General features: G+C 46.8%; 1 protein-coding gene across 1 annotated transcript in view; it reads right to left on the reverse strand.

Annotated features, from left to right (window-relative positions):
- SH3GL3 (SH3 domain containing GRB2 like 3, endophilin A3) overlaps nucleotides 1-9,877 on the reverse strand; it is a 133,251-nt gene extending 123,374 nt beyond the window's left edge. The window contains exon 1 of the mRNA XM_030317248.1: nucleotides 9,795-9,877. Within this exon, the coding sequence (XP_030173108.1) occupies nucleotides 9,795-9,839 (45 nt within the window). The 5' untranslated portion in view covers nucleotides 9,840-9,877. The remainder of the gene's footprint in view (nucleotides 1-9,794) is intronic.
- Between the last annotated feature and the right edge of the window lie 14,185 nt (nucleotides 9,878-24,062).

The raw sequence follows: 24,062 nt of genomic DNA on the forward strand, positions 1-24,062 counted from the left end.
GATCTAGAACCGGGCATGGCTACAGGTCCCCTGGTGTGCTGAGGGGGTGATTGGGTCCAGAAGGTTCCCCTGGCCTTCCTGCCACCAGAGTTCTGCACACACTTGGGCTCCAGGGCTGTACGGGGAAGCCACACACCTCAGCCCCTCCCCATCAGGTGCAGACCCCTCCCACCAGCCATGTCACCTTCCCCAGGCTGGCACATTCACGCATGCCCGTAGCGCCAGCGGCCACAAGCCAGTGGTACACCTCCAGGCAGATGGGACTCCTGTATTGTACGCCCAGCCCTATGATGCGGCCCCAGGGGCCACCAAGGGCTGCAACTGCCTAGCTGAGGCCACTAAGCTGTGAAAGACCAGCATCCTGGGATCGCACCTGTCCCTGCTACCACTGTGTACCTCTCTCCCCTACCTGTACACATTTTTTTTCAGTGAATACAAATACAGTCCTATAAACGTATTTTCTCTTCTCATGATTTTCTTCATAACATTTTTTCTCTAGGTTATTTTATTGGTAAAACCCCAGTGTATAATACATTTAACATACAAATTATACGTTAATCGACTTATGTTATTGGTAAGGCTTCTGGTAAACAGCAAGCTATCGGTAATTGAGTTTTAGGGGAGTCAAAACTTATATGCAGATTTTCAACTGTGAGGATACCCCTAACCCCAGCATATTCAAGGGTCAACTGTATATAAATCAGAATGAAATTCTAAAATCTTCAAGTAACACAAAGGAAGGCAGGGGGGAAAAGGCAAGAAATAAAAGACAGAACAAACAAAAAAACAAAACAATTAAATGGTATCCTTTAGCCCTAACATATAAATAATTACATTAAATGTAAATGGTCTAAATACACCAATAAAAGACAGACTGGAAGACGGGATTAAAAGCATGGCCCTGGTTCAGATTCTGTGTCTCCCACTCTCTCTGCCCCTCCCCTGTTGGTGCTCTGTCTCTCGCGCTCAAAAATAAATGAACATTTAAAAAAAAAGCATGGCCTAATTATATGGTGTCTGCAAGAAACATTTCAAATATCGCAGTATAGGCAGGTTGAAAGTAAAAGGATGGAAAAAATTTGTATCATGCAAACATTAATCAAAAGAAAGCAGAAATGGCTACATTAATAGCGGATAAAAGAAACTTCAGGGCAAAGAATATTACCAGAGACAGAGAGGACATTTTATAGTGACAATCAATTTAAAGGGTAAATCCACCCAAAAGGCACAGCAACCCTAAATGTGTACATATCAAATAGTGGAGATGCAAATTATACAAAGCAAAAACCGAGGGCAGTGAAAGAGGAAAAAGACAAATCTACACTTCTGTGCAAGGAGACTTCTCTCAACAATTAGTAGAACTTGAAAGAAAATCAATAAGGATATAGAAGAATTCAACACTATTGACCAAGGGATCTAATCAATATTTAGAATACTCCACCCAACAAGAGCAGATACATGTCATTTTCAAGTGCCCACAGAACATACACTAAGAGGGACCATATCCTGGGCCAGAAAATAAACCTCAAAAAATTTTTAAAAGTTGAAATCCCAGAGTGCATTCTCTAATGACAATGGAATCAAACTAGGAATCAATAACAGGAATGTAACAGGAAAATGCCAAGCACTTAGGAACTAAAAAGCACGATTCTAAATAACCAACGGATTGAAGGGAAGGTCTCAAGGGAAATCAAAAGTATACTGACTGGGGCGCCTGGATGGCTCAGTCAGCTAAGCATCCAACTCTTGATTTCAGCTCAGGTCATGATCTCACGGTTCCGTCGAGTTCAAGCCCCGTGTCAGGCTCTGTGCTATCACCTTGGGATTCTCTCTCTCTCCGTCTCTCTCTGGCCCTCCCCCACTTGCTCTCTACCTCTCTCTCTCAAAAGAAATAAAAAGTAAACTTAAAGTACGCTGAATTGCATGAAAGTTAAAATACAACATGCCAAAGCTAGTGAGATATAGCTAATGCCGTGCCGAGGGGGAAATATGGAGCACCGATGCATGTTAGAAAAGAGGGAAAAATCTCAAAATCAATGACTCGATTTCCCTCAAGAACACAGAAAAATAAAATAAATAACAAAATAAGCCAAAGCAAGCAGAGGAAGGAAATAAGTCAAAATCAACGAAATGGAGAACAGCCAAACAATGGAGAAAACAAAACAAAGACCTGGTTCTTTGAAGAGATCAATAAAACTGACAAACTTCTGGTAGAAAAAGAGAGAGGATACTACCAATGTTAGTATTACTAGGGACCCTTCAGACATCAAAATTATAATACGAGAGGGGCACCCAGGTGGCTCGGTCGGTTAAACCTCTGACTTCGGTTCTGGTCATGATCTCATGGTTCCTGAGTTCCGGCCCCACGTCAGGCTCTGTGCTGATGCCTCAGAGACTGGAACCTGCTTCAGATTCTGTGTCTCCCTCTCTCTCTCCCCTCCCCTGCTCATGCTCTCTCTCTCTCTCTCTCAAAATAAACATTAAAATACGAGAACACTGACTCTCCACACATAAAACTGATAACCTAAATAAAACAGACCAACTCCTTGAAAAACACAAACTAATAAAACCCCCAAATGAGAAATTTCTAATCCCAGATGGTTTCACTAGAAAATTCTACCAAAAGTCTAAAAAAAACATTAACACCGATTCTACACAGTGTCCTCTAGACAACAGAACAGGAGAGAATACTTCCCAATTCAGTAACTTTATTAAGCCAGTGCCTGATACAAAACTACACAGACAGGGGCTCCCGGCTGGCTCAGTACAGCATGCAACTCTTGATCTCATGGTCATGGGTTCGAGCCCCACCTTGGGCATAGGGCCTACTTAATTAAAAAAAAAAAAAAAAAAAAAAAATATCTATATAATATATTATATATATACACACAGTACCAAAAAATACCAAATACCAATATCCCTCTTGAATACAGACCCAAAAATTCCATGACAAAATATGAGCAAATAAATCTTGTATTCCTCTAAATGTATTTTATGTATGAAAAAGAAATATACACAATGACCAGGTGCATTTTATTCCAAGGATGCAGAGTTGGTTCAGTTTTCAGAAGTCAATTAATGTAATCCAGATTACAGAATTATGCTGACATAAACCCAATCCCAAAAAGTTACAGACCACATGGTTCCATTTATTTCACCCCCAACATGACAAATTTAAAGTAAGGAGAAGAAATTAATGGTTGCCGGGGATTAAGGGGAGTGAGAGGAGGAGGGAAGTGGGTTTGGCCATCATCTTCAAAGTGACAGATCTGTTCTGCAGCCTGACTGTATCAGGGTAAGTAGCTTGCTTATAATCTGTGCTATAGTTTTGCAAATGTCACCTAGGGAGGAAACAAACCTGTAAAGGTACAGGGGCATTATTTCTCATGACTGCTTATAAACATGTAACCATCTCAAAATAAAAGTTTAAAAATAACGGGATTATAATGAAAACCAATCATACTGAATACAACTGTCAAAACATTAAAATATTTGTAATGCGTGTTTTAAAAAAAACAACAACAAACCCAGGTGATGTGATAGGAAAGGTATATTACCTATTTGAATCAGGTGGTCAGGGAAGAATCATGTGATGAGGCAGACCGGTAATCTGTGCTGTGATCTCAGTGACAAGGAGATGCCTTGCAAAGACAAAAGGAAAGGCATGCCAGGTTGAGGAAACAGCTACCCACAGAAGCACCAAGATCAGAAGAACCTCAGCGCATTAAGGGAACGGAGAGGTCAGCGCGTCTGAGCGTCGGCAGGAGAGGGAAGCAGGAGGCCAAGTGATGTGTGTGGCTTCACAGGCCAGAGGAGGAAGTCTGGGTTTTATTCTAAATGCAACTGGAAGCCGCTGAAGGACTAAAGATTTGCAAGAAGCAGAATGATATGGTGTGAGACACAATTTAAAAAGAGCGTCCTGACCACGGTGGGTAGGATTGCAGCCGGTAGGAATAAAGGTCTGGGAGCTGGGCGGGAGGCTCCAGCCAGGAAGGCTGGAGGCCATGGCCAGGACCAGGAGGAGAGAGTGGCAGCGGAGATACGAGAAAGATGAATGGACTAGGGTATATTCTGAACACAGAACCAAGAGAAAGGACTTTCGGATAAACTTCCTTTCAAAGGGGGGAAAGAAAAATAATCAAAGAGGACTCTCAGTTTGCCTTTTGTTCTACTTGAGCAGCTGAGCACACACGCACTGGCGTGGTTTACTGAGAGAGAGACCGCCAGCAGAACAAGTTGGGGTGGAGAAAATTAAGGGTTCAAGTGCGGATATCTTAAGCTCGACAGCCTTTTAAATATGCAAGGAGGGGGAGGTGATGTAGGTGGTGAGACGTGTGAGTTTGCCAGGAGTCGTATTCAGAAGGAGCATCTGGACGAGAATGCAATTTACAGAGTGATCGGCATCTAGATTGCCTATACATCCGAGGGGCTGGATAAAACACGTTGGCAGAGTGGAGGCTGAGGAAAAGGAGAGGTGCCCCAGCCAGAGCCCTGGGGCCCTCGGGCATGTCCAGAGGGGGATGAGAATAGCAGTGGAGACTGGAAGATGAGGCCAGAGGAAAATCATCTCATCCAGCCGGGAGCAACAACAGCTTCTGCCAGGACAAATGCTCTGCGCAGGCAAAGAGAGCGTCAGCGGTAGAGAAAGATTTACCCAGGCCAGGGGGCAAGGCGCTGCCATCTGATGGACTAGAAAGAAAGCCGGAAGGAACAACACGGGCCCGGGAAGGTCACTGCCGCTGGTGTGGTGATAAAAACACGTGGGGAAGACCCTGGGAATTGCATGGGAAGGCAAGTTTCACAGAACTAGAAGGGTTAGAATTGCAATAAAACCTCCCTAATCCCATCCCCAGTGCTTCCCCCAGACCCTTTCCCCAACTCAACACTTTCCTGGGTTTCTACTGAAAACAAAATCCAACTGTCCACGTTTTGTTGATGTAGAATCTTCAGGATACATTTGTCTATTATTTAGCCAAATGGAGTAGTGTTTATTTACCAGCAGTTTTGTTTCCTGGGTAAAGTATGCCAAGGGGCGCCTGGGTGGCTCAGTCTGTTGAGCACCCAGCTTCGGCTCAGGTCATGATATCACAGTTCATGAGTTCAAGCCCACATCAGGCTCTGTGCTGATAGCTCAGAGCCTGGAGCCTGCTTCGGATTCTGTGTCTCCCTCTCTCTCTGCCCCTCCCCTGTTCATGCTCTGTCTCTCTCTGTCTCAAAAATAAATAAAAACATTAAAAAAAATAAAAAATAAAATATGCCAATAACAGTTCCCCCAAATACACAAGATCCCCCCCCCCCGCCACCAAAACACACACACTTAACTTTGAGAAATGTAATTTACATTCAATTTGTTTATAAAGCTAAAAAATTAATCTGAAAAAAACAGCCAAAATAGATCCCTGCTTGCAAGTGCCTTTTTAAACCAAATTCCAAGTAAGATCCTAAATTACGTTTATTTTAGAAGGAAAAAAGTCACCAGAGGTAAGAAATGTTTGGATTATATTGTCTAAAAAAATCAAAATCAATTTGGCTTGGACATCTATTCTAGCACCCTGACTTAAAAAAAAAAAAAACTGCAAAAATTTGTAGATGAATTTATCAAGCGGTCTATGTGGAAAGGAGCAAGAATGTTTTAGCTCAATATATTTTCTGATGCATCTAAGAGAAAAAATAAATCATATGGATTTTGTAAAGTGCATTTTTATCTTTCTCTCTAATGAGACAGTGAAACAAGAGACATTCATTGCCTCCCTGGAGATTCTCATAATTTACAAAGACTATCCTTCTCTGAAGGGTTTACCCATAAATGGCCAATATGTGCAGTCAGTTGTCAAACGAAAACTGTCTAGGCCCCTTATGACCGCTCATCATTTTTCTGGTTAATGCATTAAAAGAGAAAGGGGGGAGTTACCCCCAAAACACTGTGTTGCATCCACACATTCCCTCTTGTTGCTGGGTCACAGGACAAAGGTTAAAGGGCACCACCACATAAGGGCAAGAAGAAGTAAATTCATCACCATCCAGGGTCATCGCTATAAGGTTAATCTGAGGAGAGAAGCAGCAAAAGAGGAAAGATAAACTACTCTCTAGGGGGCATCTGGGTGGCTCAGCTGGTTAAGCGTCCAACTTGGGCTCAGGTCATGATCTCACGATCCAGAGTTCAAGCCCCGCATCCGGCTCTGTGCTGACAGCTCAGAGTCTGGAGCCTGCTTCGGATTCTGTGTCTCCCTTTCTCTCTGCCCCTCCCCCCCAAATTAAATAAACATTAAAAAAAAAAACTGCTCTCTAGACTTTCCTTGGATGAGGAACAAGTCTTCTGAAGTCCAGAAAGAGAAAGAATATGGCTATTCGCACAGTGTCTGGGCCAGAAGAAGTACAGGTGTGGCCTGAACATCCTGCACCAACAATAACCACTGTCAGGAAAACTACCATGAAATAAGCATAACTGATACAAGTCAATCAGGAGTAACACTAATGCAAGGACTCTAAGCTGCATTTTTATTAATCAGGCACCATGCTTAATAAGAAACCATAAGGCCATCCCTAAGCAATTTGTATTTTTTCTCTAATAACTCAGTCTATACCCCTACCAGTAGAAGGGCAAATTAAAAAATCCTTCCAACAGGAAAAATGTATTTAATTCTGAACTAGGGACACTTGGGTTCTAAGTCCCAAGTGCTGAAGAAAACAATTAACTACATTTTGTGATCAACTCGACTTGAACTCTTGCCATTTATTTCTCCTTCTTCCCTGTTGGTCTCCATGTGTTGCCAAAATGATGCATAATCCCTGGGGTTTACAGTTCTTAATTCTCTGTAAAATGAGGGGAATTTTTCTCCCCCGGAGATAGGTGAGGCACCGAGAAGGAAGGATCAGTTCATCGGCAGGCTATATGTTATTTTACCTTGCCTATTGTTGAGTAAAATCATCTCCATTCACCACGGTCCTTCTTCTCTTACTTGTAAAATATCCACTTTATCATCTTTCTCTGACATACTTTACGTGAATTAAGAATTTCATAACTGGGAGGTATTTATTGAGATGCAATTCACATACGATACACGTCACTCGTTGGAAGTATGCAATTGCATGGTTTTGGAATAGTCACAGAGCTGCGCAAACAAAACTGCCATCAATTTTAGAAAAGAGACATAGCTTCCAAATCCTCTAATCCAAGGTACAGACAAAACGAAGGTTTAGATGGGTTAAGTCACGTTCCCAAGGTCACAGAGCTGGTCAGTGGCAGAGTCGGGCCTGGATCCCTGGGAATTATCAAGCCACTGACATCATCTGGGACTCCTTTCCCTTGCCCTGGGAATGTTCTATACGAATTAAAACCTGCTGTTACGACGCTGCCTGAGATGAATGTCTGGCATGTTTTAATGTCGTGCTCCGTCTTATATTAAACCCAGTGTAATTTCTCCACGAAATCTGTCCCATTGCAAGATTTCTTAGAAAGACTTCTAGAACAGCTAAAAATGTATCTACTGGGCACTCTGACCACAAAATGTGGTTTTTATAAAGCACACAGAGAATCTGTGATGCCTTTCTTTTCAGATAAATGCACAAAAGATCTCAGCTCATGCCAAAAAAAAAAAAAAAAAGCCTAAATTAGACCCACTCTCATTTTATTAATGGACTGCTTACAGGGGGTGAAACTAAACGACCTCATCGCTAGCATGACATTTCTCCAATGCCAATAACTTGCTAAGATTTCAACCATTCACTCTGGCTAGTGGTCAGAAACCAACTTGAGGGACACCTGAGCGGCTCAGTCAGTTTAAGCGTCCGACTCTTGATTTCGGCTCAGGTCATGATCTCATGGTTGGTGAGATCGAGCCCTGCATCAGGCTCTGCACTGACAGTGCAGAGCCTGCTTGGAATGCTCTCTCTCTCTCTCTCCCTCTCTGCTCCTCCCTCCCTCCCTCTCTCTCTCTTTCAAAATAAATAAACTTAAAAAAAAAACAAAAACAAAACCAACTTGAATCATCCTAGGGCTTATGTCTCCATCATCTCTGAGATGCGCTCCTATGAAGTTCATACCAAATAAATGAAAATCTTCAAAAAAGGAGGCCAGTTCCTTGCCAGAGCTAAGGAAGGCAGTGAAGGAGGCACAGCCTGAGACTACTCTGGCCCTGGTCTGCCCACAGGGACACCCAGCCTTCCCGCTGCCTAGGCTGAGAGCTTGCTTTAGCTCTTAGCTCACAGCAGCACCTGTTGAAAGGTCCTGCCTTTAAATGCCCCCCCCCCCCGCCGGTTTCCATGACATTCTTCTCCCTCCTGCCTTCCACCAGCTCTTTCCTTCCTGTGCTCCTCCACCCCAAAAGTTTCCTTTATTCAATAAATATTTATTGAGTGGCCACTGTTAAACACTGTCCCTAAATGTGGCTGCTCCCTAGAGTCTATAGTTAGCTCATCCCGCACTGACTTTCTTGTACTTCCATGTTTCCATGTTCATTTAGGGCTTACAACCCCAAAAGTCTAGTTCCAATCTTGACTTCATGCCCTGAGCCCCAGATCAGGACATGCACTTGCCCCCAGGCCAGTGACATCTCAACGTCACACAGACCCCTCAAAGGGCCCATGGCCAGCCAGGAATACACCATCTCCCCAGACACCCAGCTGACCCCTCCCCTAGGGCTCCTTATCCCCCTGAACAGCACCACTGTTCACCCAGTGTCCCCGACCTGAATTAGCGCATCGCCCAGTTTCTTCATGGGAGGGGTGTGAGGGGACAGCAGTGCCCTCAGCCTGGGACTGAGGCTAGAAGGAGAGAACGCTCTAATTTCAGCTGCTTGTCAATCTGTGGGAGGAGCAGGATGAGATCTCCTCATAAATGTGGGTCGTGAATGAAATGTGTCTACCTTGGTGCTTGCCAAACTGGGGGCCTGGAGGGGACGGAGGGACAGAGCAACAGACCCAGGGCTGCAGGTGGGGGACAGGTTCTACGATCTGAGCTCTCTCGGGGCCGGAGGGGACCGCAATCTTGGAATTCAAATGTGCTTGTCAACACACACACACGCACGCACACACAGCAATTTCGTGCCTCCCCGCCAACCCCCACCGCTTGTTTTCTTGTTTCCCTGTCTCCTCGGCTCAGAGCGCCCTTCCCCCTCCCCTCCCACACCCACCCCCAACCACAATTCCTGCTCGTGCTTAATTCGCAAACCACGCGTCTCCTCCTCCGGGAAGCTTTCCCGGACGCCCCCGCCGCGCTGTCTGCCGCGCTCTGCGCGCGGAGGTGCGTCTCACGCTGTTTGTTTACGGGCCTGCCCGCGTCTCCGCGCCAGACCGCCGCTCTCCGGGGGCAGGAGCCGGGCGGGCGCCGCCAGGACGGCGCGCGGGCGAGGCACCGCCATGGGGAGCCCCGGAGCGCGGCGCGGTCCGCCGGGGTCCACCTCCAGGAGCGCGCGGGGCCCAGCATCGCCGGACCCACCGCGAGGCTGCAGGACGCACCCCGGGGGACTCCCAACCTCCAGGTAGGCGACCGGCGGCGCCCGGGCGCCCCGGCCCAGCGCGGGTCGGGGGGGGGGGGGGGGGGGGGCCGGCGCAGAGCGCAGCGCGCAGGCCTCCGGACGCCTCCTCTCCCGCGCGCGAGCCCCTTCGGCCCGCCACCTCTGCTGCCCCCGGTCCCCGGAAGCCCTCCGAGTGACAGCCGGAGGGCCGCGGGGGGCGGCGGCGGGGGGAGCAGGCGGCCCCCACTGCACGTCCGCGCCCCCAACAGAAGCCCCGAAGCCTCGGGGGACCTCAGCCCCGGGTTCCCCCCGCTCCCGCCCTCCCCCGTGCCTCCCTACCTGGCTGGCTTTGTGGAACTGCTTCTTCAGCCCCGCCACCGACATCGCGACTGCGCCCGGCCGGGGCCGGGGGTGGGGGCGGTCTCCGGGCTCGTCCGGTCAGCGCGGCCGCGACGCGCTGAGGGAGCGGGCGCCGGGGCCGGTCCCCGCGCGGCTGGGCTCCGCCGGGCCCGCCTCCCACGGCCAGGGCCACGGCCACCGCCGCTGTCACACTCGCACACACGCGCGCACGCAGATGGCAACACGGCGTTCCAAAGCCCCTGCGCAGCCCATTGGCCGAGCCGAGGCGGTATGCAAATGAGGCCGCCGGGGCCGCCCACGCCTCATTGTTGCGTGGAGACCCGGGGGCCGGGCCACCGGGAAGCGGGGCCCGGGGCTGGGGGGCTGGGCGTGCGGAGCTCCCGGGTGCGTGGGGGGGCAGGCCCACGCGGGGCCTCTTGCGGGGTGGAGGCTGTACCGCGGCCACGGGTGCGGGGAGAGGGTTCACCTCTCCGCGCTTTTGGGACTTGGTGCGAAGCCTGCTTTTGCTCGCGGGCAACATCGCCTCCCTCAGGCGCAATTTGGGTAGGGACGCTCCCAGGTCAGCTTAGGGGGACAGAGATGCGACCGGACGGCGGACCTGCGGCAGGAGGGCGGCGGGGCTGTTTCTTCTTTTCCGCACACATGACTCTGGCCAACAGGGGGGGCAACACTTGGGTAATTTGCTAATAAATGTGGTGCTCGCCTCTACGGAGCGCCAAGCCCACTGTCAACTGCAGAAGAGCGCCTGTCTCCAGGGAGCTGTGAACAGCGCGCTCCGTACCCTCCCTCGGGAGTGCAGCGCACGCGGGACCCATCCCCCTCCGTGATTCCTACCAGTTGTGTCGTCGGTTACTGAGCGTCATTTTGCACAGCTGAGGCCCAGTCTGCGGCCTGCAGCGTCCTGTGGGTTCTTGCGCCTGAGCTGCCCCCCCAACAGGCCGGCGTCTGAGCTGAGCCCTGCCTCCAAAGGACCCCCGGGGGCTCCCAAGACGTGCAACCCACTCTTAGCCATGCTTAGCACTGAATGAAACAGACATCTTCCCCCTCCAGGCTCCACCTAAGAAAAAGGAGTTCCTCTTCTCTGAACCCTCAACAGGCCCCACCTGGGATGACCAAGAGCCATGGTGTGCCCAGGACCCTCCTGGTTTACACCTGCTGTGCCCTGGCGTTCGCTGTGGGCGTCCTGCGCTTCTCCAGAAAAAGTCCTTTGCCATTAGCTCTCGACTCCCTTATCCCTGACATCATGCCAGTGAGGATTAGTGGGTAATGTTTCCTCGCTTTCCCTTAGAGGGTGTGGACAGGAGTGAGCAGAAGCATCCTTTCTCTGATACGGGAGAAAATGAACTTAGTGCGGGAGATAAAGGTGGCCATCCCAAGGATTACTTAGTATGACTTAGGTAAGTGCCGTAGGCTTCACTGGCCTACGGCCACAGACAAGTAACATAGCAGGATCAGAATAATATAGCAAGGTGATCTGTCTAGGCAGCGGGTTGAACCCCACTCAACAGTAGGCTCCACCCACTGAGGCAAAGGCAGCTGGGGGCAGGGACTGGAGTCGGGGTCCCCTTTGTCCTGGGCTACTTCAGGACTGCCTGGGAGCATGCTCATCTGCCCTTTTTCTCCGTGACCCCGAATGGTTTAAATAACACAGATTTGAAGGAATTTACCTTAACCCAATCCAACTCTGGCCGTTTGGGAAGGGAGTGATTTTTTAAAACAACTTTTTGGCATTTCTTCCACTGCTGATAGTATATTCATTTCCTACTCCAGTTAATGTTGGTAATTTATCTCTTAATTTCATCAGGTATAGAGCTGTACATCATATTCTCATAATGTTTCAACGTCAGAATCTTTCATGTACATGTTTTCCTTTGTAAAAGTGTTTGCGATCTTAAGTTTTCAGTAACTTAGGCTCATGAGAGGGTTTGCCAGTTTTATTGGTCTCTTAAAATGGTTCTTGAGTTGACTCATCATTGCCATAGATTTTTGTTCTCTCATTAATTCCTTTTTTTATATAGTGTTTCCTTCTGTTTTGCTCAGGACGTTACGGTTATTAACAACAGAAACTGGTCCTGATTAGTGTAAGCTGGAAAGGAATGTATTGGAGAAGGATATCAGGTGGCCCAGAGATTTAGAGGGGCCTAGGGGACCGGGTCGGGGAATGAGCAGGAATGAGGAATCTGGGTGGTCAGATCCCCGGCAAACCCAGTGGGGACGTTTGTTGGGAGGTGCTGGCTCGGCCACTAAATGCTGGCTGTGGCTACCAGAATGAAGGCTAAGCTCCTCCCTGCTTCTTTTGGGCGCTCACTGGAGACTCAGAGTTCCAGGGGGCAGCATCTGATTGGCTAAGTCTCGATGATATACATACTCGGCTCTAGATGTCCAAAACGTACACCATGGTGGAACTCCCTAATATAGGAAGCAGCTTCACAGGCTAGGCAGCCGAAACAACGATCTAAAAACCAACAATAACACAAATGCCCACTAACCTTTCTTTGGGGACCTGTCACCTCTTCAGTTGACCATGTGGTTTGCTCGTTTTTATTCTTTCCTGTCTTGATAATCAGCACATACAAAGCTACAGATTTTCTCCCTGCGTATGGCTTTGGCTTCATACCTTGTTTTCATCATGTGGTACAGTTCTGATTGTTTTCTAAATAGACTTGTGATTGCATCTTTAATGTCCTCTTTGGTCTAAATGTTCAGGACTTTTTTTTTTTTTTTAATCCTTTCTAGGTGGGGGCACCGGGGTGGCTCTGTCAGTTAAGTGTTCACCTTCTGCTCAGGTCACAGTCCCGCGGATCGTGGATTTGAGCCCCGCGTCGGGCTCTGTGCTGATGGCTCGGAGCCTGGAGCCTGCTTCGGATTCTGTGTCTCCCTCTCTCTCTGCCCCTTCCCCACTCACTGTGCCTCCCTCTCTCTCAAAAATAAATATTAGAATTTTTTTAATCTCTCTCTCTCATAAATATTCGAATTTTTTAAATCTCTCTCAAAAATAAATATTAAAAATTTTTTTAAATCTTTTCTAGGTGGTTTGATTTCTTTTATTCATTGTGTATTCTAGGCTCGTACAGTTGTCAAATAACATATCTTAAAGTGTTTTTTTTTTGCATAGCCTATTACGTTAAATGTTATATGTTATAAATGTACCATAGAAGTTTGAAATAATGTGTATTCTGTTTTTGTGGTATAGTTTTTCTGTTTATCCATAACAGGGCACACCTTCCACTGAAGCTCCTAGCTCAGGGGGAGATTTCAAACTCATACTAGCTGGAGTCACACTGGCCAGTTCAAGGCTTAGTCTTTATGTCACCTTCCAATGACCCAAGGGCCACAGCTCCTCAACCTGTTTAGGGAGGCGTAAACAAACATCTTGGGCTATTTGGTGGCGTTGCCTGTGTGGGAGTAGGAGAGCTTTGAGGCACAGATAAGCATCTCTCTAAACTGAAGAATCTTGGGGCATTCGGTGGTCTTCACGCGTCAGCGACAAGAGGGATGCCGTGGCTGTCTCTGGCAGTCTGGATAGATGGCCCATGTTGTGGCACAGGTGTTCTCCTGTTCCTTTTCTTGTGGTCCTTGCTTCCCACGCCCCCTGTACCTTCCCTGGTGCACAGAGTGCTGTGCTGGGATGCACTGACCTTTCTCTCTCTCGTGCTTAGACCCGCTTCTGAGTCCAGTATTTGCAACCTTTGTATCTGGTCCTGTGGTGAACGACCATCCTGCGTGGATGGGAGCAGGAGAGCTCTGGGTAGGGGCAGAGGGGGAGGGGGCGTAGTGATTGTCTAAAGCAGGATAACGTATCCCAGTGTGTAGCCCATAAATCAGGTCTTCTGGACTTACCGTTCAAATGATCTGTATCCTGATTAGTGGTTTCTTCACTTCTGGAAGACCGAGGGCCATTGTCTGCAGTCTCCGATTAGGATTGTGTCTGTTGTGCCTTATGTTTGGGAGTTGAGCTTTGAATGGTTTTCAGTGCTATGGTAGTCTGTCGGTGTGTATAACTGTTGTGTCTTCCTTGTGGGTTGGAATTTTATCCATAGAAAGTAACCTATTTTCCATTTATGACTTTTTGCTTCCATTGTACTTTGTCATATATCAATTTTTGTATTACTTTTTGTTTATATGTGTTTCGTCTGTTTTAACTGGTCCTCTTTTTGTCCTCTTTTTTCACAGCTTTATTAAGGTATAATTGATCTATGACATTGTGTATACGTAAGACATACAATGTGATTATTTGGTACGTGTATATATTATGAAATGATCACCACAATGACATTAGTAAACACTTCCATCACCTCATATAATTATCTTTTTTTTTTTTTAATGGTGAGAACATTTAAGACCTACTCTCTTAACACCTTTCAAGTATGGGTCCTTTGACCTTTCAGCCTGTTTCAAGAATGTGTTCTCTTTTTAATGCTTTTATTTATTTTTGAGAAAGACAGAGAGAGAGAGAGAGAATGAGCAGGGGAGGGGCAGAGAGAGAGGGAGACACAGAATCCAAAGCAAGTTCCAGGCCCTGAGCTGTCAGCACAGAGACTGACGTGGAACTCGAACCCACGAACCGCGAGATCGTGACCTGAGCCAAAGTTGGCCGCTTAACCGACTGAGCCGCAGGTGCCCCTGGGCATGTGTTCTTATAAACAATAAAATTTAATTTTGCTTCTGGGCCAAAATAAGTATTTGCCTTTTGTTATAAAGATTTCAAGCATTCACATTTATTATGAAAAGGATATATTTGGTCTCGGTTTTGTCAGTTTATGGCTTGTTATCCGGGTTTCTTTCCCCCCCCCACTTCAAATAGTTGCTTCTATCACTAGTATCTGTTTTACTTCTTCTTCCCCTTTGTTTTTGGAAACTATACACCCAGTTTCACTCAACCAGTGGTTACCATTGTTCTATAAAATATTTGAACTTACAGTCTCGGTCAACATCAATAATCAAACGTTATGTCAAAGTCATAGCGTGATGACCATGAGCCGGGGCACCTGGACTGTGTCTTGCTCATTCCACCTTCAACTCAGACTGGCTCCCGCAACGACCCCAGCCATCTGAGAAGTCTCCAGCAGAGACTGGGGTCCAGTTCCCTTCGTGGGAAACAGAACACCAACCCACTGAAGACTGGGCTGCAAGGTGTTGGTTCCAAGTCAGGGAGGCAAAGCTGCGTAGGAGACAATTTGGACAGAATTTTGAGATGGACGCATTGTGAAATTATTTTAAATCCAAAGTAAAAGCTTCCGTAAGTATGTATATTCCATCATATGGTAACACCTAAAGAAAAATTGGAGACTACGGGAAAGTAAAGGGGAGGCAAATTTACCTTCGGAATCACTGTTGAAGCAAGTACTCTCAATACTTTGGCACCTTTTTCCTTTACAGTCGATTTCCGACACAAAATGTAAACATGCTGTCACAACTGTGCAAACTACCTTATTTTCTTCTTTGTTCTCTTAATTACACGAGCAACTTTTTATTCTGCCTAGTCTTCACGCATTTTCGTGACAGCTGAATAACCGATTGTGTAGACGTATCATTAAATTTTATTATTTTCTGTCACTACTCAGTTTAAAAGTTTTCCCCCCAAATTTTTCATCTAAATGCCACGTTAAACATCTTTTTCCATATTAGTATTTCTCTCTGTATTTAGGGATAGTTCCTTAGAATGGATTCCCAGATATAAAATTAGTGCATGAAAGACTGGAACAGTTCTAAGTGCAAATTGATAACATACTGCTCCCTAATCCAAGGTCATTGAGAGGAGAGTCTTGTAAAATTAGGGGGGGGAGGGAGGGAACAAAGAAGTGTGGATTTTTATCTTCCATTTGCCTTGAACTTTATGTTTTTAAACGTATGGCCTGATGCAAGCCCCAGACTGCACTTCTAGGCAGAACTTGGAGAGATGACTTCAAATCCTGATGTTTTAAATAATCCTCAAGGGGCGCCTGGGGGACTCAGTTGGTTTAGCATCCGACTTCGGCTTAGGTCACGATCTCACAGTTCATGGGTTCGGGTCCCACATCAGGCTCTGTGCTATCAGCTCAGAGCCTGGATCCTGCTTCAGATTCTATGTCTCCCCCTCTCTGGGCCCCTCCCCCACTCACACTTTGTCTCTCTCTCTCTCTCTCTCTCTCTCTCTCAAAAATAAATAAACATTAAATAATCCTCAGATCTTAGGCTAACCATGACCTCTCTCGATCTCCACATTGCTCTCTCTCTCTCTTTTTCCCTAAAGAAAGCGCTCACCCGTTCACCCTTCCAGAGAGGCATCCTGGATTACTGAGCGGCTTTGGGCCACTCTACGGAGTTTGTTCATTAGGTCACGTATTGGGATTAACCAGACCTAGAAGCATCCTTGCCCCAGTCTACCACCACCCCCACCTACCTGGCTGCAGCAGGATGTTGAGAGCATGAATACTGTTTTTGCTCTCCTCGTAACTTCATAGGCCTTTTATTTCGCACATCTGGGAAAGATATGTGCCCGTCGATGAGGTAACGGCAGACATGATGAATCCCACATGTCGAACATGGCAATTTGCCTTGAACTTGCAAGATCACAACTGGGGACAAACGTATAGATTTTCTTCACTTATTTTACAGAAAGCTAATGGACAGCCAACTGATCAGTCAAGAAAAGGCCGAAGAAATCTTTTCATTTTTAAATGTAGAGTGGGGGAGCGGGGGAACCCAAAGTGTTTTCATTTCTGCAAAAATGAAACTGGGTGAAGGGCACCTTCTCAACAATGAAAGCAAATATAATTACCTAGTGAATCAATGCATATCAGTCCTCTCCAATACATTACTCCATTATTCTGGGTTCTGTGCACATTCAGTTAGAATTCTGGGTCATGCGGCTCTTCTAGTTAGCCTTTGTTAATTACGTAGATGCCATTTTCATGTTCACACTTAACCCCAGAGGACTGATTTGTCCCTTCTAATAAAGGATTGTTCAGTTTGCGCCTGGGGCCGGGGAATGGGAGCCGCGGCTTTTGTAAACTACTCCTGCCACCTTGTGGTGCTCCTGAGAAGTGGCAAAGTCAATCTTCGGGAGCCGTGAGCATGGTGGCCAGTGAACGGTTCCATACCTGCCAGTTCCTTGTATTTCAGAGCTTTTAGGAAGCACACTCCTACCTCTCCAGTCAGGTCACAGCAGCCCATCTGGATGGCATTAAATGTAAACATGTGCTACAGCTTGGTTACCTTGAGGTTCCAGATCACATCCGGGACTTCCGTGAATTAGAAATCTCTTAAGGGTCTCACTGTATGAGTCTCAAGAACTGTTTCAGGGCTCCTGGGTGGCTCAGTCGGTTAAGCGTCCAACTCTTGATTTTGGCTCAGGCCATGATCTCACGGTTTGTGAGCCCCGCACCGGGCTCTGCGCTGACCGTGTGGGGCCTGCTTGGGGTTCTCTCCCAATCTGTGTCAAAAAATAAATAAATAAATAAACTTAAAAAAAAAAAAGACAATCACTGAGATAGCGAGTGTGCAGCAAGGAAAGTGTTTCTTCTAAAGGCGGCCAGACAAGGACACGGGGGGAGGGGGGAAGCCTCAAATCCTCCTCCCAAAGGAGGAGAGTCGAGTCGGGGAAGGAAAAGGCAAATGCAAAAGGTCTGGGTAAATAGTTGCAGCTGCACTTGTTAGGCAAGAGCTGTGATTAGTCGTGTTAACCCTGTGATTACTGCTTTCACACTAGCCTCTCGGAGCTGCTCAATACACATAACCATTCGTGTCAGGAACAAATATGATTCTGAGGAGGGAAACTGAGGATGTAGACCAGCAAGAAGTTGGGGTGGTGGTCAGGGAAGGGTTGTGGGAAGTGGATGGCCCCGAGAGCCAAGGACACGGTGAGGTGTCGCTGCGTAGCCGAGGTGACGGGAGCTGTTCCATGGAACGGTGTGGACACACTCTGCAGCCAGAGCCTGGACGGCCCGCGGAGTGGGGAGCACAGGAAGCCTGGAGGTGGGGAGTTCCCATCTGGTTGTGACCTTGTCCCTGACTAGCTCTTTAAGGGGACCATGAGGTTGATCACAATGCTCTCACAGGTGTTGCAGAAGTTTTGTTGAATACGGGAGACATTTTCCTCAGGATCATTATCACTCATGGCTTGATTCCTCTCCTGGTCACTGCTCGGGCTGTGTAGAAGTGCGGACACCCTCACCGGCCAGGGGGATCCTGGCCCTAGACCTCATCAGTCCAGGCTCGCTTGTGTTCCCTACCTGTCTCTACTCCAGGGGGAAAAAAAAACACATTCCTTTTATAAAATGTGCTGAATGAATACATTAAAGCCACCAATTCTCAAGACTCAGCAATAATAGTGATAGAACTGTAGATCACTGATTTATTCTAGGAAAACCCAAAGAGAGGACGCATTCAATCTTTTTTTAACATTTATTTATTTTTGAGAAAGAGTGCGAGTAGGGAAGGGGAAGAGAGAGAGGGAGACACAGAATCCAAAGCAGGCTCCAGGCTCTGAGCTGTCAGCACAGAGCCCGATGGGGCTCGAACCCACGGACCGTGAGATCATGACCTGAGCCGAGGTCAGATGCTTAACCGACTGAGCCACCCAGGTGCCCCCACAGATATTCAATCTTAAGACTATCTGTGGGTGCCTGGCTGGCTCAGTTGGAGGGGTGTGTGACTCTTAATCTCAGGGTCATGAGTTCGAGCCCCGTGTTGGGTATAGAGATTAATTAAACAAATAAAACTTAAAAAAAAAAAAAAGAAAAGAATGTTTTCTGGGCTATTAAAAAGTACTTTTGTCCACCTATTTTCCTGTGAGCCCCCGTTTTCTGGGGAAAAGTCAATCCCCAGGTTGACTTCCTATTTCTATTGGGGTTTCTATTCCTATTTTTGCTGCTCTTGCGTTAAGAGATCGTGGTTCCCTGTAAGCGTAGGATTGGCTGTGTTTACAGATACAGCATGCACTCAGCATCTGGCATTTCAAGAATCTGCCACTTGTGCTATATGTGCCTCTAATCATAAAAGAAAGGTTCATACAGCATCTATCCCTGGATTGATTTGTTATTTTTGTTAGTCCTTTGCTATTGTCATTATGGTCTATAGGGGGCAGTAGGAACCTCAGAGTGAAACAGCAGAACGTGAAGCTCCGAATGGTCAAACACGAGATTCCCTGGCTGTCTAAAGCAGTGCTCCTCCGTCTTCAAGGTGCGCGCACGTCCCCTGGGAATCTGGTTAGCATGCGGGCTGATTCCCTGGGTCTGCAGGAGCCCAAGATTCTGCATTTCTAACGAACTCCCAGGCAATGCCAGCGCTACAGGGCCAGGGACCACACTTTGACTTGCAAGGCTGTAAATGACAGTCTTGTAGGGCCAGGGTGCAGTGTTCTTTACATACATTTGTCATGTGAATCGTGAACTTGCACGGCCAACAGATCCTGTGTTTGATGAACTGGCTGGATTGAGAACAACTGAGTTTCAGCAGTGTCTTCTCCCTTGACCTTGGGGGTGCCATTTTCTTCTTTGTGGCTCGGCGACGCTGTTGGTAAACTTTAGAGGCTAATGTTATTTGTCATCCCCTTGTAGGTGTAGAATGCTGAGCCTGATTTTGCCAGATTTTACCCTAAGAGTGGAATGTGCCCTCATCCCTGAAGCTTGGAACTGGTGGCCTTCAGTCACCTGCCGTGGCAGACGCCCTAGGCGGCCCCTACACGTGCCGGGGGGAAAGAAGTGAGATATGTGTGGTCTCCAATTCAGGGAGTAGAGACCCACTCAGAGAGAGAACTGTCCCCCAACAAGATGCAATTGATCCACCTCTCAAGCTTTGGCCTTGGAGAGAATCAGGACTTGGATGTATTTGAATATCCTTGCTCTGAGATCACTCGGGCTTATTCATTTAACATACATTTATTGAGCACCTGCTGTATACCTGGCCTTATGCTGGGGGCTGAGCCAGTAGAGATGAATCGGAATCTGTCTTGTGGGGGCTGATATTTGAAACGCGTGGGCAGGTTTCCACGAAGAGTCCCATACAGTCTTAAGAAAAGCCAGAGTCTACTCGCACTGTTGGTGGGAATGCAAACTGGTGCAGCCGCTCTGGAAAACAGAGTGGAGGTTCCCCCCAAAATTAACAACAGATCTACCCTATGACCCAGCAATAGCACTGCTAGGAATTTACCCAAAGGATATAGGAGTGCTGATGCATAGAGGCACTTGTACCCCAATGTTTATAGCAGCACTCTCAACAATAGCCAAATTATGGAAAGAGCCTAAATGCCCATCAACTGACGAATGGATAAAGAAGATGTGGTTTATATACACAATGGAATACTACTTGGCAATGAGAAAGAGTGAAATCCTGCCATTTGTAGCAACGTGGATGGAACTGGAGGGTATTATGCTGAGTGAAATAAGTCAGGCAGAGAAAGACAGATACCATATGTTTTCACTCATGTGGATCTTGAGAAACTCAACAGAAGACCAGGGGGAAGGGGAAGGGGGAAAAAAGTTACAGAGAGGGAAGGAGGCAGACCATAAGAGACTCTTAAATACTGAGAACAAACTGAGGGTCGGTGGGGGGGTGGGAGGGAGGGGAAAGTGGGTGATGGGCATTGAGGAGGGCACTGAGTTGGGATGAGCACTGGGTGTTGTATGGAAACCAATTTGACAATAAATTTTATAGAGAGAGAGAGATAGAAAAGCCAGAGTCTAGGGAGCTGGCTGATGGGTGTCCCTACCGCAGACCCCTTGGGGTGTTTCCCCTGAGCAGGGTAACTCAGGAATATTCACGTGGTATCACATGGTGTGTATTTGGAGTCTGGGTTATTTTATGCACTAATGTGACCCTTATCTCATTGTGTTGAGTTGTGGCTTCATTCTCCTATGAAACTCGGAGCTGGAATTTTAAAAAAGTCTTAGTAAGTCTGAGTAAGCATGTGTCAATACTGGCACTATCCCATCCTTGGGACTTGCACCTTGCATACTGCTGTGCACCCACCTGCCACCCATCCTTCTCACGGACTGTGAGCTCGCCTGGAGCAAGCTTCTGGAAGAAGCGTGTCTTTCTACCCTTACACACATGCCCACCCACACCCACTCTGACTAGCCAAGAACCCACCAAACTCTGTTATTCCACAACATTGGAGAAGTAAGTGAATGACTCAAGATGTGACCTGTGGTTTTGAAGAACAGGAAGGCGTTGACCTCAGAGTTCATTTGGGTTTAGGCAAACCTGATCTATGCTGTTAGAAATCGGGGTGCTGGCTCCCCTTGGGAGTAGCAGTCCTGGCTGGAAAGACCCATGAGGCTTCTGGGGGCTGCTGATGTCGGATTTCTCATTCTCGGTGCAGGGCACGTAAGAGGGTGTGTGCTGTGAGAAAACGTTAAGCTGTCCTCCTAAAATATATGGGCACTTTCTAGATGCAAAAAAAAAAAAAATGCATGAAGTTCATAACTTTGAAAGGTTTTGACTACATATAGCAGCAATTTTAAAAGCAGAAATGAAATCATAATGCTTAAGTCAATGACGATGAACAAATGCCCTGAATTCTCTCCTTGGCAGACCCAATGCTTCTGCTTAAAAACAAAACAAATCACCAATTACCTAATCCTGGCCACCCCCATGCAACACATTTAAGGCTAAAAACTTCAAAAACGGCCCGTCTTCTCTCTGTTTTCCATTCTGCGTTGCCCTCCCCCCACAGACACTCGTTGGATGATCTCACCTGATTTTTATATAGAAAATTGAGTCCATGTGGTGTTAGCTCCCTCCAGCCCCCCTCGTCTCCACCTGAATGCGATCCGATCCCGGGAAGCCCCGTTTTCCCCCGTCTTTCCCCCTGAGCCTGGGGGCAAGGAGCCCATCTCCTCTCTGCCTTTCTGCATCTAACTTCCCGAAAGGTCAGCCCCTCCCCACAGACAGCAAATTCAGGATCTCCCAGACCTGCCCTCTCCCCCCCCAACTCCCACTCACTCCCAAGGCTTTTAAATTCGGGCAAATAACTTGAACTCCCTTCACACCCCTCTGGGACATTGGCGGGACCCTCCCCAGAGATCTGTGAGGCCACTTTTTCTATAGTCTTGACAGTTTGATTTTTTTGCCTTGCATTTGCTAGTCTTCCAGACATCTATGGGACCTAATTTTAAGTGCTTTTGAAAGTTTGGATGCTCAGCTCTTGAAAACACTTTAATTAAATGGACCGAAACACTTGAGTTTTCTGAGTACCTAGAACCTTCTTAGCTCTCTAAACGGGGCACTTTTGTTATGCAGCCTTGCGAGGTGGAGGTCCAAGCCTGGCCTTTCCGTCCTCCACAAGAGCGAGATAAAGCATCCAGCAGGGAAGCTCCAGGCACCACTCGATCCGGTTCCCCAACTGCTGGAGGGCCCCCCAGAAGCCCAATTAGCCCAAAAGCCAAAGCATCAATTCCCTAATGATAAATTTCCCCGAAATGTATAGTCGTATATCTGGTGTGGTTCACATATGATGAAGTAGCCTCTGCTCTCAGGACTTCCTCTATCCCCGACGGCATCTGTGCATTCCCATGGTTACCTAACCTGGGGAGGGGAGTGTAAGCTTGCTTCCACAGCTGGACACCTTGTCCAGGGCACAACCTGCACAACTGTCCATGGAACCCTTGCCCACTCTCTGGGAGGTATTTGGGGTAACTTTTGACAGCTTTCTGCTTCCTCTGCATTTTTTTAATTATTTTTTTGAAATTTTATTATTTAAATTTTGTTATTAATTTTTTAAATTTTAATTAGAGCATAGTTAACATACAGTGTAATTCGAGTATAGTGATTCAATAGTTCCATACATCACCAAGTGTTCATCACAACAAGTGCACGCCTTCGTCCCCTCACCTATTTCACCCGTCTCCCCACCCCCTTCCCTCTGGTGTGCTCTATAGTGAAGAGTCTGTTTACACATCTGTCTCTCTCTTTTTTCCCTTTGTTCATTTGTGTTCCTCAAATTCCACATATGAGTGAAATCATGGTATTTGTCTTTCTCTGACTGACTGACTTCCCTTGGCATAATACTCGCCCGGTCCATCCATGTTGCTGCAAATGGCAAGATTTCATTCTTTGTTTTGGCTGAGTAATATTCCATTGCATGTATACACCACATCTTCTTTATCCGTTCATCTACTGATGGACACTTGGGCTGCCTCCCTATCTTGACTGTTGAAATAATGCTGCTCTGAACATACGGGTGCATATATCCTTTTGAATTAGTGCTTTTGTGTACTTTAGGTAAATACCCAGTAGTGAAATCATTGGATCATAACGTGGTTCTATTTTAACTTTTTGAGGAATCTCCATACTGTTTTCCAGAGTGGCTACACCAGTTGGTAATCCCGCTAACAGTGCAAGAGGGTTCCTTTTTCTCCGCATCCTCGTCAACACTTGTATTTTGTGTTTTTCAATTTTTTTTAATGTTTAATTATTTTTGAGAGAGAGAGAGAGAGAGAGAGAGCGAGCGAGCACGAGCGGGGGAGGAGCAGAGAGAGAGAGAGAGAGACACAGAATCTGAAACAGGCTCCAGGCTCTGAGCGGTCAGCACAGAGCCTGACACGGGGCTCGAACTCACAAACCGTGAGATCGTGACCTGAGCCAAAGCCGGACACTCAACCGACTGAGCCACCCAGGCGCCCCTGTATTTTGTGTTTTTGATTTTAGCTATTCTGACAGGTGTGAGGTGATATCTTATTGTAGGTTTGATTTGCATTTTCCGGATGATGACTCAACTTGAGCATCTTTTCATGTGTCTGTTGGAAATCTGTATGTCTTCTTTGGGAAAATGTCTGTCCATGTCTTCTGCCATTTTGTATTTGGATTATTTGCCCTTTGGGTGTTGAGTTATATAAATTCTTTATATATTTTGGATGCTAAGCTTTTATTGGATATGTCATTTGCAAACATCATCTCCCATTCAGTAGGTTGCCTTTTAGTTTTGTTGGCTGTTTCCTTTGCTGTGCAGAAGCTTTTTATTTTGATGAGGTCCCAATAGTTTACTTTTGTTTGTTTCTCTTGCCTCAGGAGACCTATCTAGAAAAATGTGGCCAATGTCAGAGAAATTACTGCCTGTGCTCTCTTCTAGGATTTTTATGGTTTCAGGTCTCCAATTTAGGTCTTTAATCCATTCTGAGTTTATTTTTGTATATTGTGTAAGAAAGTGGTCCAGTTTCATTCTTTCGCATGTAGCTATCCATTTTGCCCAACACCCTTTGTTGAAAAGTCTGTATTTTTTTTCCATTGCATATTCTTTCCTGCTTTGTCAAAGACTAATTGACCGTA

Source organism: Lynx canadensis, chromosome B3 (assembly GCF_007474595.2).
Source record: "Lynx canadensis isolate LIC74 chromosome B3, mLynCan4.pri.v2, whole genome shotgun sequence".
NCBI lineage: Eukaryota > Metazoa > Chordata > Mammalia > Carnivora > Felidae > Lynx > Lynx canadensis.